Source organism: Cricetulus griseus, chromosome 5, assembly GCF_003668045.3.
Source record: "Cricetulus griseus strain 17A/GY chromosome 5, alternate assembly CriGri-PICRH-1.0, whole genome shotgun sequence".
In the NCBI taxonomy this organism is placed as follows: domain Eukaryota; kingdom Metazoa; phylum Chordata; class Mammalia; order Rodentia; family Cricetidae; genus Cricetulus; species Cricetulus griseus.
Genome location: NC_048598.1, coordinates 53,299,779 through 53,316,562, shown reverse-complemented (window position 1 = coordinate 53,316,562; position 16,784 = coordinate 53,299,779). Strand labels below are relative to the sequence as shown.

Genomic DNA, 16,784 nt, shown 5'->3' with positions numbered 1-16,784 from the left:
CTGTGCTTTTCATTGTAATTGTCTCCTTATTGCCACTGTGACAACTAGAGCGAGTTGGTACAGCTCAAAAAGACAGGGGATTTGCTTCTAGCAATTAAGGCCCAAAGGGAAACACAATCCACCCCGCAATAACAGGGAGCTTGGGCATGTGCTGGCTTAAGTTAAGCAGTGCCTGTGCCTTGGAGTCACTTGTTTTAAATCCTAATTCTGTATCCTAACAATGGTGATGTCTCGGGTAAAGCATCTTGGACCTTGTTTCCATCTCTGTAAATTGGGGATCAAGAATATTAACCATGTAGGAAGGGAGCTATCTTGAGAAAGCATTCCTAAGAGGGGTCCACTTAGCTCAGTGATGGATGCCATTCCTCGGTTAAGAAGGCAGATGATGGCTGCATAACAGTGCTTCTCAGGAAGGATCTTTAGCACTCAGGATGGGGAAGGAGGTGACACTCACCAGTAGCAGGCATGGCATGGACCACTGAGTCCAAGGAAGTGGCCTCGCCAGGGCCCCCATCATTAACTGCTGTCACCCGCACAAAATAGCCTTCTTGGGGCCGTAGTCCCTTGGCTGTGAAGGTGGTGCCCTGCACAGTGCCTGTGTGGCATGGGCTCCACTGAAGGCTGTCTGAGCCACGCAACTCCACAATAAACCCCTGGGCTTCATCATCATCTTGGGTGTCCGGCCTCATCCAGCTCAGGGTGATGCTGGTGTTAGATGTGTCTGTAACCCGGAGATCCCGAACAGGCCCTGGAGGTCCTGACAAGCACCATGGAAATTTCAGGAATGTGTCAGCTTCCCCTGAGGAGTCCTCCTGCCAGGGACTTGAGAGTTCTTTCACTTAGGTGTTTCTTTAGAACCTACCTAGAACTGGCATTGTATCCCAGCTATATGTGAGTCCCTGGTTACCTCCTCTACTCACCCATCAACTTGCCAACCCCTAACCATCCTCCTGTAACCCTTGACAACTGGTATTTTAGTTGATAATCTTTTTATAAGATTTTATTTATTATGTATACAACATTCTGCTTCCATGTATATCTGCACACCAGAAGAGGTCTTCAGATCTCATCATGGGGTTGCTGGGAATTGAACTCAGGATCTCTGGAAGAACAGTCAGTGCTCTTAACCTCTGAGCCATCTCTCCAGCCCCTAGTTAATAATCTTTTGTGCTCCATTGTGTCTGGGGACTGGAGTTCTATGTCTGTATGCTGAATTGTAACTCTTGGTTGGGAACAACAACACAGATTTTTTGTTGTTCATTTGTTAAATGGGAACAACAGTAGCTCGACCTACCATGGGGGCCCTGGAACAAGCAGAAGGCATGACGTGTGTGATTTGAATGTAACACTGCAGGGTGGTGTTCTGGCTGTCAAGGTTAGCTGCACATTAAATATTCTGTGAGATACCAAAGTCTGTTCATTTAATCTGGGTGCAGTGAAGGCACCAGAATTGGTAAGGAGTCACTGATATTTCTAAACATGTGGTATTTAAAGCCGCTGGTCTAGGGGAGTGCTTCTCAGCCTTGAATATTTACTCAAATCATTGGGTGACTTCATTAGAAACACAGATATAATTCAGGGGCTCTGAGGAGAAGCCTAAGATACTCATTCTTTTCTCTCCTTCCTTCCTTCCTACCTACCTATATATCTACATATGTACATATGTTTACATGCATCTGTCTGTCTGTCTGTCTGTCTGTCTGTCTGTCTGTCTAAAATTCATGTCTCTAATTCAGCTCCTTAGTGCTAGGCTTGCAGGTGTGCATCACTACATATGACCTGAGATTCTGCAAGCAGGTTCCCAAGTGTCATTTCCAGTTTGCATGCTTTGCTCATAGTAAATGTAGAAGATACAGTCAACTGCCATGGCTACTGCAGACACTGAGCATCCTGCTTCCTCCATTTCCCATCTAATGAGAGAGTCAGTGGCCAGTAGTGAAACAGGATAGATTTTGTCTATTTGCAAGGAAAAGACACACGGGTCAGCTCACCTCCCCATCCCTTGTAAACCTATAGACTATTCTATTGATAATGGAGTTGTAAGTCGGTCAGTCACACAGCTGATTCCACAGGTGTCTCCAGTGTGCTGCTGCCTTGATGGCTTGTCACCAGCAGGCTTATGCAAGGTGCACAGAGTAACATCGTCTAAACTCTGTGCCTTGGAGTGCATCTTTTAATAAGAGTTTCATGAGAAGGGCATTCTCTACTTGAATCTGAGGGGTTAGAATCAAGGTTAGATAAGTGTCTTTCTTGTGGGGCATGGACATGTGAGAGGTTGGTGTCTATCTAATGTCAGACTTTTTGCTGTTTCTGTTGTCCAGGGAATGTTTCTTGACATCTCTGATGCTACTGAGACTACAGACAGCTGAATGCTGGCCTAGGCTGTCTGTCCAAAGGCAGAGGCTGGGATGGGGGCACCTAGTTCCTGGAGCAATGCTTGCCACCTGGCAAGTGATAAACAGCATGAATTGGGTAGAAAACAGGAGCTTTTCTGCTACCTGTTCCCCAGGGATGAGACTACCCACTAGTGGGTGAGTGACACCATTGGACTGGCATGTAAACTGACCGTCCCAGAGGCCACACAGTGGACAACATCATCTTGGGAAGTTCTCATGTCTGGCCTCTGGACCCTTTTAATTTCAGTTTAGACCCTTTAAGATACGTCTCATCCCAGCCCCCAGACCCTCTCCCTCTGGACTGCCTCTGACCTGTGAACTTCCGTCCCACAGTTTTCAGAGCTATCCCTTGCACACCCCTCCCCCACATGCTGGATTGGTGTCTCACTTACTCATGGGATCTCGAGCAAAGACAGCATCTGATGGAGGCCCAGGCTCTCCAGGGCCTGAGGGTGCCACAGCTATAACCCGGAACTCATACTGGCAGCCCTGTCGCAGATCCACCACAGTGTATCTCCTTTCTGTGAGGACCACATCCAATATTAGTCTCCCATGGTGGGACCAGGAAATGGGGACATAGCTCAGCACCTCCAGATTCAGAAGAGGACTGACCATGGGCTCTAACACAACCCTCCTGCATCACACCAGCCAGGTGGGACGAGTTGCCTCCAAGGTGAAAAGAGCTGTGCTCAGAGTGTTTTCACCCCTGTCCGGCCTGTCTGCCTCTACCATGACCTTGCTGGGTGGTCTTGATGTCACTTTGTTGTCTCTGGTTCATGCTTCCTCAGAATTATAATACATAAATACTAAATGGTGACATTAGAGATGTGATTTAACTCCTAAGTGGCATGGTCATTACAGGACTCCTGACGATTTATTCCCAGCCCCGTCCTGGTACACGCAGAGCACAGACATGCACAGGGTTCTGGAAGCTTCCTTCACACCTGTCCCATCCTTAGTCTTTTCCAGGTTCTTTCTTATCCCAGGAAGCAGCTAGCTTCTAGGATGCTATCTAGAGGGTTGGGGCACTTCCATCTGCGTCTTCAGTGAGGAAGCCGAGCTCTACAGAGGAAGTGGGCTGCCCAGGGCCAAGGCCTGACGTGGAGGGCCAGGGAGGACAGCTTTACTTCTGGCTTCCAGTCTGAGAGTCCTACCCCAGGGGTCCTCAAGCTCAGCTCTGCTGATAGACTTTGCTGGATGATCCTCTGGGGTTTGGGGGTGGGTTGTTTAGCCGCATCCTTAGCCTCTTGACAAAAGTTGTCAGGAGTGTGCCACCCATCTGTGACTATCATAAATAGCTCTAGACATTGCTAAATGGGTTACAAAACTACCCCAGCTGAAGAGCAACCGTGTTAAACCAGCAATGCCAAGGGATCCTGTCACCAGGGGGAGCTCTAAGGCAACTTGGGACAGGGTCAGTGAGAAGCTGCCCTCAGGCCAACTCACCAGACACTGGCTGCTCATTCACAGCCATCCAGGTGTTGCTCCCCTTCTTGCGTTTCTCAACCAGGTAGCCCAAGATGTGGGTACTGCCAGGGCCCCTTGGTGTCTCCCATGTCAGAGTGATGCTCTGGCTGGAGGCCGATAAGATGTCTGGGGCAGAAGGGGACCCTGGGAGAGCTGAAGGCAGAGGGCCCCAGTCAGCAGAGGTTGAGGCAAGCACCAGTTCATGGGAAGTCGTGGTGCTGGAGAAGGCATGGGGAATCTGGGGGGCACAGCCATACTCTAGGAGTTCCAGTGCTGAGCCAGCTTTCCATAGGGCACCATTCTGACTTCTTTGAGACAGAGATGATGAAACAGAACATGCTCTCTGGCCTTGGAGTCTGGAGCCACTTATGAGATCCCTAACCTCACCCACTGATAGCTTGTTCCAGAACAGGGGCATGTAATAGAGAGAGAGAAATTGACCAATATGCAGGCTCCAGGGTGTGGGGGTGGATGCATATCTCAATTTGAAAGAGCCCTAAAAGGCTACTAGATCGCCAGATGAGCTGTCCACTCATGAGTGTCCACTGTGCTCTAGGAAGGACTCAAGCTCTCCCTCCCCCAAGCACAGCTAGCAACCCCTTAGCCTGCACACTGAGCACAGTAGAGAGGGCAGGGAGTCCTCTATCCAAATGCTATCTGGTCTCTCACCCTCAGGAGCCACCAACACCTCCTCAGACTCCAGGGCATCCCCAGCTCCCTCTGAGGTCACAGTCCGCACACGGAAGGCATACTTCCTGCCCTGCTCCACGCTGGCATCAGTGAAGCTGGTACTGTCCGGTGGGGGCTCTCCCACCTTCAGCCAAGTGCTCCTTCCAGCCTGCCGCCTCTCCACCACGTAGTGTTGTATGGCCTGGCCTCCATCATCCCTCGGGGGCCGCCAGTGGAGACAGACACCTGCTCTATGGCAATCCTGCACCTCCAGAGGTCCCTGTGGGGGCTGAGGCTTGTCTGAGGAGCCATGGAGAGGATCAGAACAAGAAGGAAGTCAGAGAAGCTGGGGGGGGATGTCACTAACCCCTCATCAGTGGGTACGTCTGCAAGATGGTGGGACTGCCCAGAGATGTGCATGGTTCCTGACGTAGCCAGAGGCTGGGGTAAGGTGCCAGCTCAAGGGGAGGTTCCAAATGTCTCTTGATGTCCCTGGTCTCTACCTCCCCAGGCCTGCCCTAAGAGGTACCATGGAACCTCCAGCCTCTACCCAGTTCCAGTCAATGGCCAGCATGGGTTCCTGCTTAGCCCTCTGGTATAGGCCATCTGACTTCACTGTTAAAGTTGGAGGCCACCATTCCTTTGAGCATCTCCTCCAGAATTTGGAGTATTACAGCTCACAGAAACACAATAGCGTCCTCTACCAGCCTGTACTTGGCACTGGCTTATCTAAACTCTCCTTCCTGGGTGGTCTGGGGACAGGAAAGTAGGAAAGTAGGGGTTTGACTCTTAACTATCCTGCAAATGAGGACCAGGTTAGCAAAGTCCATCCCCAGGCCTGTCCTGACTACCAGGGAGGGCCTGGGTCCACAGAGCCCTGGGGCCTTAGATGGAAAACAGGCAGGGTTAGCACCTATAACTTGCAGGGTGAACTCAGCCTGCACGCAGCCTCCCTCACTCCTCAGTGTCACGCTGTACCGGCCACTGTCCTTCCTGCACACGCTGGGGAGGCACAGTCGTGTGTAGCCATCTCCCAGAGCCACCTGGATGCCCCCATGGTTGCTGCCCACCACCTTGTCCCCATCCTTCCTCCAGACAGCTTGAACAGGGAGGTGGGTCTGGAAAGGGATCTTCACAGTCACTGGCTTCCCAGCCTTGAACACCAGTGGCTCTCTCAGTGTCTCTGTCACATCTGGGGCAATGGTGGGGGGATCTGGAGAAAAAGCAGAGCAAAAGAATCAGAGAGGACCAAGCCCTGGGACCCTGGGAATCATGGTGAGAGCCTAGAGAAGGAGCTCCCTACCCCATGAAGACTAGCAAAGGGAATGGGCTGAGTCAGAGGGACCAGGGCCAGACCCCACTAAGAACTTTCTGGTAAAGAAGGAGATAAGATATTGGGTTAGGAAAGGCTTAGGTTAGCTTCATAAAAATTTTGAGATGATTGCAGACAAGTCACAAATTCAGGGCTTCCACAGACGGTCATTTTCACCTGGTACAGAGGCTACGGGGCAGGGAAGGACTGGGCCTCACCCTGCACGATTAGGCTGGCTTCCGTGTGCTGTCTGCCGGCCACAAAAGTGTATCTCCCAGCCTGGGTCCCCTCCACATGGGTGAGAATCAGTCTGTGCGTGAGCCCATCTTGCTCGAAGATGACCCCATCGTGGGCAGTGAGCTGAAGACAAGGATCACCATGGAGACAGCCACTCCCACCCTGTCCAATTCAGTCCTAATAGCTGCCCCATGAGCTAGACGGTCATCACTACTTGCCTCTGTGCCTTCTGTTCCCATTAACTCTCCAAAGCGCCTCTTGAGATCAGCGCTGTTATAAGTCACATTTTATAGATGAGGAACTTGTCCCAAGTCACATAACTAGTAACAGCAGAGCAGGGATCAAGGAGGGGTCAGACAGAGTTCACTGACATCACTGTGCTGTATCGCTGGATATGACAGCTCTGATGGGGCACAGGGTTGCTCTGGGAGACCAGTGGGCCCAGCTGGTCAGGATGAGATGATGTATTTGTGCAAGGCCTTCAAGGGTGAGTGGAATTCATGAGAGGGGCGTTTGGAGTTGGGGGAGGACAGCAGAGGCTGTGTCAAGGTAGGAGTGAGTCACACATTCATAATGTGTTTATTTTGAATGCACCACACTCCAGCTGTTTAAGCATCTCCCAGAGTAGAAATATTAGCAAAATGACAAGTAAAAACTCCTGCCTAGTCTCTTCCTTCTACTTCCCTGCTTCACCATGCTCCTCACCCCCACCCACATTAGTTAGGAAAGAGAAGGTGCGAGGTTTGAGGCGTCAGTACCTTGACTCCATCCTTGAACCAGGTGCCAGGTCCCACGTCACTGGCGAGGGCACAGGAAAGTATGGCAGCTTGTCCCAGTTGCACCTCCGTATCAACCAGACCCTGAGAGAAGTGGTCCATAGAGCCTAGAGAGACACAAAGTCCCCAAAGCCCAGTGTCTTATGCCTTGAATTCTAGGAGGCCTCCACGGCCCTGCCCACAGGGCTCAACCAGAACCAATGCCCAGTCTCCTGTTTTCTCATTACCTAAGCCGACGCAGAGATAACGGTGTAAGGTAGATGAAGAGTATCTCCCTGTCCCCGAGTCCCACAGACGGGAATTCGGAGTCATAGAGGCAAGCTAATACTCTGGGACTTTGGACAAAAGGTTTCAAGACCTTTGAGTTTCACACAGCTTGGGTACCTGCTGCATGGGAAGGGAAGAGGAGGGGCTGCTCCCTGAATTTGCATGGGGTTCTAGAAAATGGAAACACTGGTGGGGATGAGTTTCCATGCTGAAGGTAGAAATGGCATGTGGGCACTCCACTATCCAGGAACCTTACCCTCTGGCTCTACCCTAAGGAAGCCACCAGCTGGAGTACCTACCTCGGGCCTCCGTAGAAGAGCCAGGGCCAGGCTTGTATCTGGATCTGGGGCTCTGGGTAGCATCTTGTCCCTGGTCACAGACATCTTGCCTGCCCTCTTGAGTATCTCTCCTGATGCCAAGATGCCTGTGGGGGTCTGGCCTCCCATCTTCACTCCAAGATTCTCTCAGAGACCCTCTGTCCTCACTGCTAGTCCAATGCCCCAGACTTCTGGCCCTATCTGTAGCCCCTCTCTTTGCTGATCCAACTTCAGTTCCAAATTGTGCCTGACACCTGCTTCCACAGGGACCAGGCTTCCTGCCTGACCAGCCAGGGTCTTTCTCTTTCTGCCCTTCACACTTCTCTGAGGCCCTGGGTCCTTGGATGTTGTCAGTCTTAGCTTCCCAGGACCCCCACTCCTGAAGGAACCCTCTTTCACCTCCCTGTCCTGTCCCTAGTTGAAAACCTGGCTCCTGGATTCCTCCTGATACACTTATGAAGTCCCTTCTGCCTAATGGACTGTCTAATTCATCCTGGGGTTCCTGGGGTTTTGAAATGAAACCATCTCCACACACAGTGGAATTCCTTCTGCCTAGAACGCTTGAGCCCTCTGTCAAGCCAGCCTCTCCCCTGCTAAAACCTGAGCTCTCCAAGGAGCGTGGAACTTGACATTCACCAGCTGCCTCTTGGCCTGTTGCATATCCCCTGCCCTTAGAGGCTCCTTGTCCCTCCTTGGTTTGCCTGACAATGGCACCATTCTCCCCCAGTGATCTAGAAGCCCTGAAGCCACCTTGAACCTGGTCTTCCCAGCCTGGAGCCTGAGTGTGGCTCATATCTCCCCCACTGTCAGGCCCTGACATTGACTTGGTCTCTCTCCCAGGTGTAGAGCTGCTGTCTATCACCTGACCTGCCCCTGACAAGCTTCCAGAACTGGGTCCCCTCCTTCTGCCTTTCAGGGGGTCTCCACATCCCTGAGGTGTCACTTCCCCCTGGCCAGCAACTCTATACCTGCCCTTTGTCCCCAGGCTTGATTGACTAAAGTCTGAGTCATTTCCCAACTCCATAGAAGCTACCCTGGACCCACCGTAACCCCCCACTGTCCCCCTAACATCAAGAAGCCTTGAAGTCCCCATGGCTCCTGCTTGGTCTACAGATCCTTCCTCCCCACTGGGAGCCCCACTGTCGCTAGGAGACCCTGGGAAACAAGAACTTTCTTTCCATTCCCTGATACCTGATATCCCCACAGAACCAATAGCCCCCAAGTCTTCATGGATCCCTGAGGGTCCACAGCCCCCAAGACTGTTCTTGATACTCTGCCCACTTGTCCCCAGCTTTCCATGGCCCATAGCACTGTCCCTGTGTGCTATGTCACCTGTAATGTTCAGTATCCCAGCTGTCCCAGAGCCCACTCCAAGCCTTGTCTCATCTGCAAGCCCCATTCCTCTGCCCTTCTCTCTGCCATCCTTGGAGCTTGTGCCTACCTCTGCTGCTGCCTGGTATCCTGACCCAAGGTCCACGGATTCGTGGTCTCTGGGTGCAGCCCGTGAGCCTGGGCCTCCTAGCCTCCCTGACCCGTCTGCACAGTGCATTTTACTCTCCGACCCCACTTTCCCAGGCCCCACTGAGCTTCCCCTATAACCAACTTCATTCTTGGATTCCATTCTTCCTGTTTCCCCCAAGCCATCCCTTAAACCTGACTCCTTCCACGACAAAATGCCTCCAGAATGTTCCAAACCACCTTGATAACTGGCCTCGTCCCTTAATGAAATAATTTCAGAAGCTCCTAAACCATTCTTGTGGCCTGCTTTACTCCCTAATTCCCTGGCTCTATGACCCTGGATGCCATTCTTGTAACCTGCCTCACTCTCTGACCCCACAATGCCAGAACACCCAATGTCATTCCCATAATGTACCTTGCACCCTGATCCCATGGCCCCAGGGCCCCCAGTTGCATTTGTATGACTTGCCTCACCTGCTGGCCCCATGCCTCTGAGGCCTCCTGAGACATCTTTAAATACTGCCTCACCATCTGGCCCTGTTCTTCCAGGCCCAAGACCCTTTGACCCTGTCCTCTCAGACCCAAGACCTCCTGACCCCTCTCCATAAGCTGTTCTGTCCTCAGTTCCCCAAGATTCTGGAATTCCCGATCCATCCCTGTAACTGAAAGCACTGCCAGGTATGTGAGCACAGCGGCCTTCAGAAGTAGCCTCACCACGAGGAGACAGTGCCTCCAGGTGCCTGGCTTTGTCCAAATTCCCAGTCCCAGCTCCAGAGGTCCTGACACCAAGGAACCTGGTCCTTTCTCCATCTTCTTCCTTGTACCCTCTCCCCAGAGATCCTGGTTCCATGGGTAATGGAACCCCAGTTCCATCTTCAAAGTTTCCTTCCCTAGAGGCCCCGGGGACTCTGAAGCCCTCATAACCTCCAGTGTGACCCCAAGAATGTATTCTTCCAGAGCCCCCTGTTTCTGCTTCCATATGTCTGTCCCCAACCTTTCCCACTGTTCCAGAGTCCTTCATGCCATCTCCACCCACAGATCCCACTGTCCCAGGATTCCCTGAGTCACCATCAGAGTAGTGTTCTCCACTGGGGCCTGTTTGTCCCTGGCCTTGAAATATGTCCCAGTGCTGGACTTCATGAATGGCCACTCCACGATGGCCACCTGAGCCATTTCTGAGGCTGGCATCTCTCCCAGACACCTTTCCTGTAGGACCACACTGACCTTTGTTTCCAGACTGCAATCCCCCAGACACCCCTGAGTCATGCCTGTAAGTACCCCAGTCCCCAGACTCTGTCTCCACACGTGTCCCACAGGTGGCTCTACAACCAATGCCAAGACCAGACCCTGTTCCTTCTGGCACCCCTGAGCCATCATGATAGGTAACTCCATTCCTAGAACCCATCCCTTCAGAACACCCAGAGCCCTCCTCACACCTAGACTCCACCCACCCTGGACCTCCTAAGCCACCCTTGTAGTCCATCCCACCCCTGGACCTCCCTGACCCATTCCAGAAATCTGGTTCAGATCCAACCACCCCTGGGTCTCTTAATCCTTCCATGTCTCCCCGTGTTCCCCCAGAGCCCTGGACACCTGCAGATGTAACTGGCCTGTGGTTTCTGGCATCTAACCTTTGACTAGATACTGTTAGTCCAGCTACTTGGGGACCATCCATGCTCCCTTCCTTCCCACTGACCCCCAGCACTGCAGACCCAAAGTGGGCCCCAGTCTTTCTGAGACTGGACCACGTGTCACCCTGAGGACTCCTGTTTTCATGGTTCTCTGTTCTGCCTGGATCCTCTGCTTCCCTCTGTCCCACGGTCCAGCTCTGAGGAAACTGGAAACTTCTAGAGTCTTCCTCCATCCTGCCCAAGGCTCCAGCTGTGTCTTGGCCATCCCTTCCCTGGAGCCCTTGTAGGCCACCTCTCCAGTCCCTGGGATCTTCTAGGCCTTCAGGGCCAGTTTCATATCCCCTCCCCACAACCCCATGACCACCTACCCTGTGTAAAGAGCCCTCGAGTTTGGCCTCAGGACTCAGGCATCCCAGAAGTTTCCCACCTCCAGATAGGGATGGTTTCTGGGTGTCATTGCCAACCGATGTCTGTCCTGGATACTCCCCTGCCTCCCAGTACACCCCAGCTTCTCCATGGCCAGCATCTCCACCTGCTTGAATGCCCCAGGACTCAGGGCCCATGCCTACCTCAGGCTTGCAACCTCTTCCTCTAGGAAACTTGGGGATGCAAGGACTTCCTGCCCTATTGCGGCCTCTGGCATCCCCAAGGCGGGCCCTACTAGCCCAACCTGCCTCTGTTCTGCTCTCCCTTCTCGGGTCACTCCTTCCTTCCATCTCATCCAGATGATCACCCCACTTTTCCGTCCCCTCCTTTTTCAGCTGAAACCCCTCAGCATCAGACTGGGATCCCCACAGCACCCTCTGCCCTGCCCCAGCTCCCAGGTGAGGGTCGTGGAGTTGTCCCTGGTCATGTCTGTCCAGTTCACTGCCACAGCCCTCTCTGGGTTCCTTTCCTTCTCTGTTGCTCTCAAGTCTTCCATCCTGAGGGTGGCTGGAGCCAGCAGCCTTCCAACCTCCTTCTGTCCCCCATCTGCTATTCCCATTGTTGTCCCTGCCATGACCTTTTTGTCTTTCTACAAAGCCCACATCTGATTCTGTGTCCCCTCCCTGGGGATGAGGCCTTCCAGGAAGGCTTCCACCATAGTCTCTCTCTATGTGGGGCTGACTGTCCCCAGGAAGAGTGACCCTGCCTTGTTCTCCTTCCAGAAATCCCTTGTTGTTCTGCCCAGGGCCCCAGGCTGAATTAGCTATGTCTTCACCAGGCACCGAGGAACAGCCACGCTTGTCAAAGGCATCCCTGTCTAGGCCTGCTGTGAGGTGTGCCCCACTAGTCTCCTCGAGGAAACCCTGCTCTCTGGATTGCCCTCCCTTGCTGCTGATGCCCCCAGAGTCTTCTGCTTCTGAGGCCAGAGCTTCTGGAGTCTGCAGTCGGTGGTCAGAATCTGTGGTCTGAGGGCCTTTATCCTTCTCACCTTCGGTAAGGTGTTAATTACACAGAGGTCATTAGCCCATAGAGAGACAAGAGAAAAGACCTTGTTAAATGAGGGCAAGGCAGCTGTCTGACATGGCTGCTTTGCCTAACCCTCACCCTCCCCAGTGGAGAAGCTGCCCTTTGGAGGAAAAAACAAGAATGTCCTACCACATTGGTAGATAGCATCCCGTCACCTCCTCCCCCAGGCCTGTATCGGCAGACCACCCCATCCTGCTGCATGGGCCATGTGGTTTTGACACATAAGCTCATATGTCAACGTTGTGAACTTATCAAGCTGTTGTGGGTTTTAGAAGACCCACTTGTCCTGCTGTCTGCCTCACCTATGCCCAATTCACAGTTTCCTGGGATCATGTTGCTCCCAGATGCCAGTGCTTGAGAGGATTAGGTATTTCCTGGTTCAGCCCAGGGGCTTCTCATCCACATCAAAATTAGATCACTACCACAAGCCCTATCCCAAGTCTTGGGGGGTCATCCTGGATCTGAGGCCCCAGAGTAACCCTAAGAGGTCCAACAATATCTAAGGAGCCCTTCAATCTCTCTTAGTGAGAGGGGCATACAGAAGCAAATGACGAAGCCGAAGAAATCCCCGTCTGCACTCTGAGACCTTGTCTTGGAAAAGACAGGGGAATTGGCCACTCACCTTCAACCACCAGCCAGGCACTGGAGGCATGGAGTCCAGTATTCAGTGAGTAGAGACCCATATCTGAGCAACTGGCCCCCTTCACAACCAGCCGGTGGGTTAGCCCATCAGGGGACACAAATACTTCATGTTTGTCACTGAGCTTTAGTGTTCGGTGCTGGAAATGCCAGGTCGCATTGGGACAAGGACTGGAGAGTGTACATTCAAAGACTGCATCACCCTGCTCCTCACAGCGGGCCTCTGCCAGCGGGACCACCACTCTGGGGGGGATGGCTGCCATGGAAACAGGTAAGGGAGACATCAGTTTTGCAGCATGACACAGGGAAGTCCGAGTACCAAAGCTAGGAATTAAGAAATCTAGTTCACACCAGTTTGTCACAATCTTCCTGTCGCTTTGGCTGGGTTACCCCAGCTTCTGTAGCCACCACCAGGTCCTCACTGAAGGCATAAAATGTGGGGTTGTAATCATATTATGATCACTGGGTGATCTTAAATTCCCTTTTTACAAATGAGGAGACTGAGGTTTAAGAAATTTATGGATCTAGGTTATTCACTGATGTAGTGTTGTTCACTGATAATCCCAGCTACTGGGAAGGCTGAGGCAGGAGGACTACAAGTTCAAGGTCAGCCTGTAGCATGGTGGCTTTGTGACCATTCTGGATAGCTTTAGAGGGATCCTGTCTCAAAATAGAATGAAGAGCTGATGCTCTGGCATTTGCCTAGAATGAGCTAGGCCCAAAAATGAAAACATGACTTGTCCCATCCTGACAGCTAAGAGGTGGCCACTTCCAAGCCCCTGCTCTTCTGCCCATGGCACATTGTTACTCGGCTTCGAAGCCCACCCTAATACCCCAGGCCTGCCAGATGCCCTTTCTTGTTCTTCTTTATGACCTTCACAAAATGACCTTCCTCCTCAGGCCTCTCCTTGTCCTTCCGAGAGGCTCCTAGCCAGGTGCTCTATAAATGATGTAGACACAGTTCCTGCTGGGCACAGGCCAGAGTTCAAGGAGGGACATTCCCAGGTGGGGAAGGAACGCAGAAGCAGGAATGGAAGAGGCCTGAGCTGCACAGGCCTGGAATGCCAAGATAGAAATCCTTGCCTGGGAGTTGTGGGAGAGGACATTAATCAGCAGGGGTGATGTTATCACAAAGGCCATGGTTTGGATTTGATTTGAAACTACTCATCTGTGGGCAGGAGAATTTCATGTATGCCTGTATCCCGGACTCATCCTGCAGAGCCCAGCTGGGTACCAAAGCAGACATATCTGGATGCATCCCTCTTCTTGGTTGCCCTAGCAATGCAGCCATGTCACAAGTGTCCCCCTCCACAGCACCAGCATGGGCCTTCTCCTCTCCTCTATGCAAATTTCTGTGGCAAAGAACACTCACTGCTGGCTTCTAGCTCTGTGGAGAAGACCACAGCATCCTCCACCATGACCTGGTAAAGGCCAGCATCCTCGGGCTGCAGGTCCTGGATCAGGAAGTGGTAGCGTTTCCCCAACCGTCTCAGACAGTGCTTGGTCTGGTTATCAAAGCTGTAAGGGATCATCTCACCATCCTGAAACCAGAAAAGGATGGTTCAGGGCCTCCATGGGTCCAAAGAACCTCCTAGCCTAGCCTCGCTCTGGCTACCGACAACAGTTTTCTCTGCTGGCCAAGGTCAAAGACAACATAATCCTAAAACCATAAACGATGTGGGGGCTGTGGGATCAGGGCAGAGAGCAGAGCCTGGATGTGGACCCATGGGTCTCGAGGTAGGTGGAAATGTATGTTCTAAGAATGTCCAGGCCTCTTTCAATGAGTGGGGAAAAAAATCTATGCAGTTTATGCAGAGACATCTAAGATTGCTGATCCAGATTGTGGTAGGAAGAGAGCTGCTCTACAGCCCTGTGTGTAGAGGTGATCCTATGACCTGGGACCAGCTCTTTCATTCACCAAGAGCAATTTTTTGGAGAATGTCTTCAGGGCTGCACAAAACATAATCAGTTTATACATACGTTCATCCTTGCTAAGCCATACATAGATTTTCTACTTGCTGAGAATTAACGATAGCTAACCCTTATCAGATGCTCAGTGTGCCAGGCGCTATTTCAGGTACTTGAGACATTACAATAAATAGAACAAGATTCCTGCTCTGGGGGAACTAAAACCCCACAGGAGAGAAAGACAAATAATAAGCACCATAAATAAGAAAGTGATTCGTATACTGATAAATAGAATTAAAAGTGGGCTAAGAGGGTAAGGGATGCAGAGGCACCAGGGAGGAGCTGGGAGCACAGCAGTGGCACTTAGGGGGACGAGGAAACTAACCACAGGGATGTCAGAGTTAAGCATGCTAGGCACAGGGAAGCTACAGCAAAGGAACAGGGACAAGGCCAAGGAGCAGGAACAGAGAAGCAAGGAAGAAGAGGGACAGGTGGGAAGAGCCAGGTCACAGGACAGACAAGCGGGCACAGTGTCCTTTGGGCATTGCAGTGTACTATGAGGTAGCTCTTCTCATCCCCCACTTCATCGATGAGGAGGCTGAGGGTTGGGAACGATGTCTAGCCTGAGGTGATGGAGTCAGGGTGAGTTTGGCTGTAGAAAGAGTGTGTGCTTTCCAGCCTCCCATCCCGCATACCATTCTGGCCTCACGTGGTTGGCACACATTCAGAACTCTGTTCTTACCCTGCTCTGCATTAGATGCTACAGAGAGAGACAGACCTGTCTCAAGGAGAGATAAGAGGTGTCTGGAGACTGCCCAACATGGGGTGTAACCTAACTCCAACCGGGAACACCATGGGTGAGTGCTTACCCCCTGGGTGTCATTTCCCTCCTAGGACCCACAGCCCCCATCAGGTCCTCTAGCCTCACCTTGTACAGGTAAATCTTGCTCTCAAGGTCCTTGAGATCCAGCTCCAGGTCAAATGTGGCGACTCCTTCCTTGGTGACCCTGATGTGTCTCAAGTTGGCAATGGCGTTGACATACTAGAGGGCAGACAAACCCATGAGAGGGGCCCCAAAACAGTTTCTTTGGGGCACTCCAAATCTTTGTAGGATCCGGTCTCAGCCCTGGTCCACATGACCCTGAAGAGCAGGACTGTAGGGGTTCTCAAGTGAGGATACATAAACCCTCGCTGAAGAAAATTCCAAGATAAAGTCATGTGAGGAAGAAAACCTAAAGAGGGTTCTGGGTGTCCATTTATCGGTTGCACCTGCTGATAAACATTAGGTGAGCATCTTTAGGAAAAGCTGTGTGCTGGCCCCATGGTCATACAGGTAAGAATAATTGAAAGGAAAGCTGAGGCTCTAGCTGGGAGGCTGGAGAAGCCACCTTCAAAATGCTACTTTCAGAATAATGAAAACAAGTCGTTTACCAAACCCAGAAAGAAAACACAGACCTAGGTCAAGCTAGACACAAGAAGGAACTTCCTGTGTAGTTTATAAGATGCTAGAATCCCCAAGAAATAAGGCCACAAGTCTGACAATAATAATAACGATGACAGTGGTTACAAGGGGCATTCATTAGACCTTTACTATGCATTAGGCACTAGGCACATTCTCTCATTTATCCTCTCAACCCTACAAGGTAGATTTTACTGCAAACCCTGTTATACATATGGGGAAGACACCGAAGCCCTAACTTTTCTGAAATCTGGAGTTCAAAAAGCACCAGGCCCAGGTAGCAAACCCCAGTGCAAGCATAGAAGGCTGGATTCTTAGCAGAACCTCTCAGTGGGGCTAGATGGAGGTAGACTGTCTACCATCCTGGGTTTTTCTAAAGCCAGCTCCAGGTGTGTGAGACCCCTCCAGACCTTGTGCTCCAGGTCGTGGCTGGGAGCAGGGCCAGAATACCTGTGCCATTCTGTCCTCCCGCTCCTTCTTCATTTCCTGCAGCTTGCGCAGCAAGCCCCGGAAGTCGACGATGCCATACTGCATACAGATCTTCTCGTAGTCCTTACGGTCTGCAGTCATGAGCAGCTGCCACACCTGTGCAGACTCCATCTTTTTTTCAGGGGCTGGAGGTGGGGTCCTGGGGATCAAGGCTGGTAGATCAGAGGCCAGAGGAGTCCCAGGTATGGACCAGCTGACCCTGGCAAACTGGGTGGTCTAGGGAAGCTGTCCTATGCATGAAATCTCGGGGGGTACAGGGCATGATCTCAAGTGGAAGGACCTAGACACTGGATGCGGCAAGCCATAC

At 51.9% G+C, this 16,784-nt stretch overlaps 1 protein-coding gene across 1 annotated transcript in view; it reads right to left on the bottom strand.

Annotated features, from left to right (window-relative positions):
• Positions 1-16,784, bottom strand: part of Igfn1 (immunoglobulin like and fibronectin type III domain containing 1) — a 59,465-nt gene that overhangs the window by 34,077 nt on the left and 8,604 nt on the right. The window contains exons 10-22 of the mRNA XM_035445829.1: positions 16,439-16,616; positions 15,458-15,571; positions 13,994-14,162; positions 12,605-12,877; positions 11,893-11,944; positions 7,424-7,536; positions 6,840-6,964; positions 6,063-6,204; positions 5,446-5,745; positions 4,533-4,832; positions 3,843-4,016; positions 2,789-2,917; positions 455-757 (exon numbers count right to left, since the gene is read on the bottom strand). Of these exons, the coding sequence (XP_035301720.1) occupies positions 455-757; positions 2,789-2,917; positions 3,843-4,016; positions 4,533-4,832; positions 5,446-5,745; positions 6,063-6,204; positions 6,840-6,964; positions 7,424-7,536; positions 11,893-11,944; positions 12,605-12,877; positions 13,994-14,162; positions 15,458-15,571; positions 16,439-16,616 (2,372 nt within the window). The remainder of the gene's footprint in view (positions 1-454; positions 758-2,788; positions 2,918-3,842; positions 4,017-4,532; positions 4,833-5,445; positions 5,746-6,062; positions 6,205-6,839; positions 6,965-7,423; positions 7,537-11,892; positions 11,945-12,604; positions 12,878-13,993; positions 14,163-15,457; positions 15,572-16,438; positions 16,617-16,784) is intronic.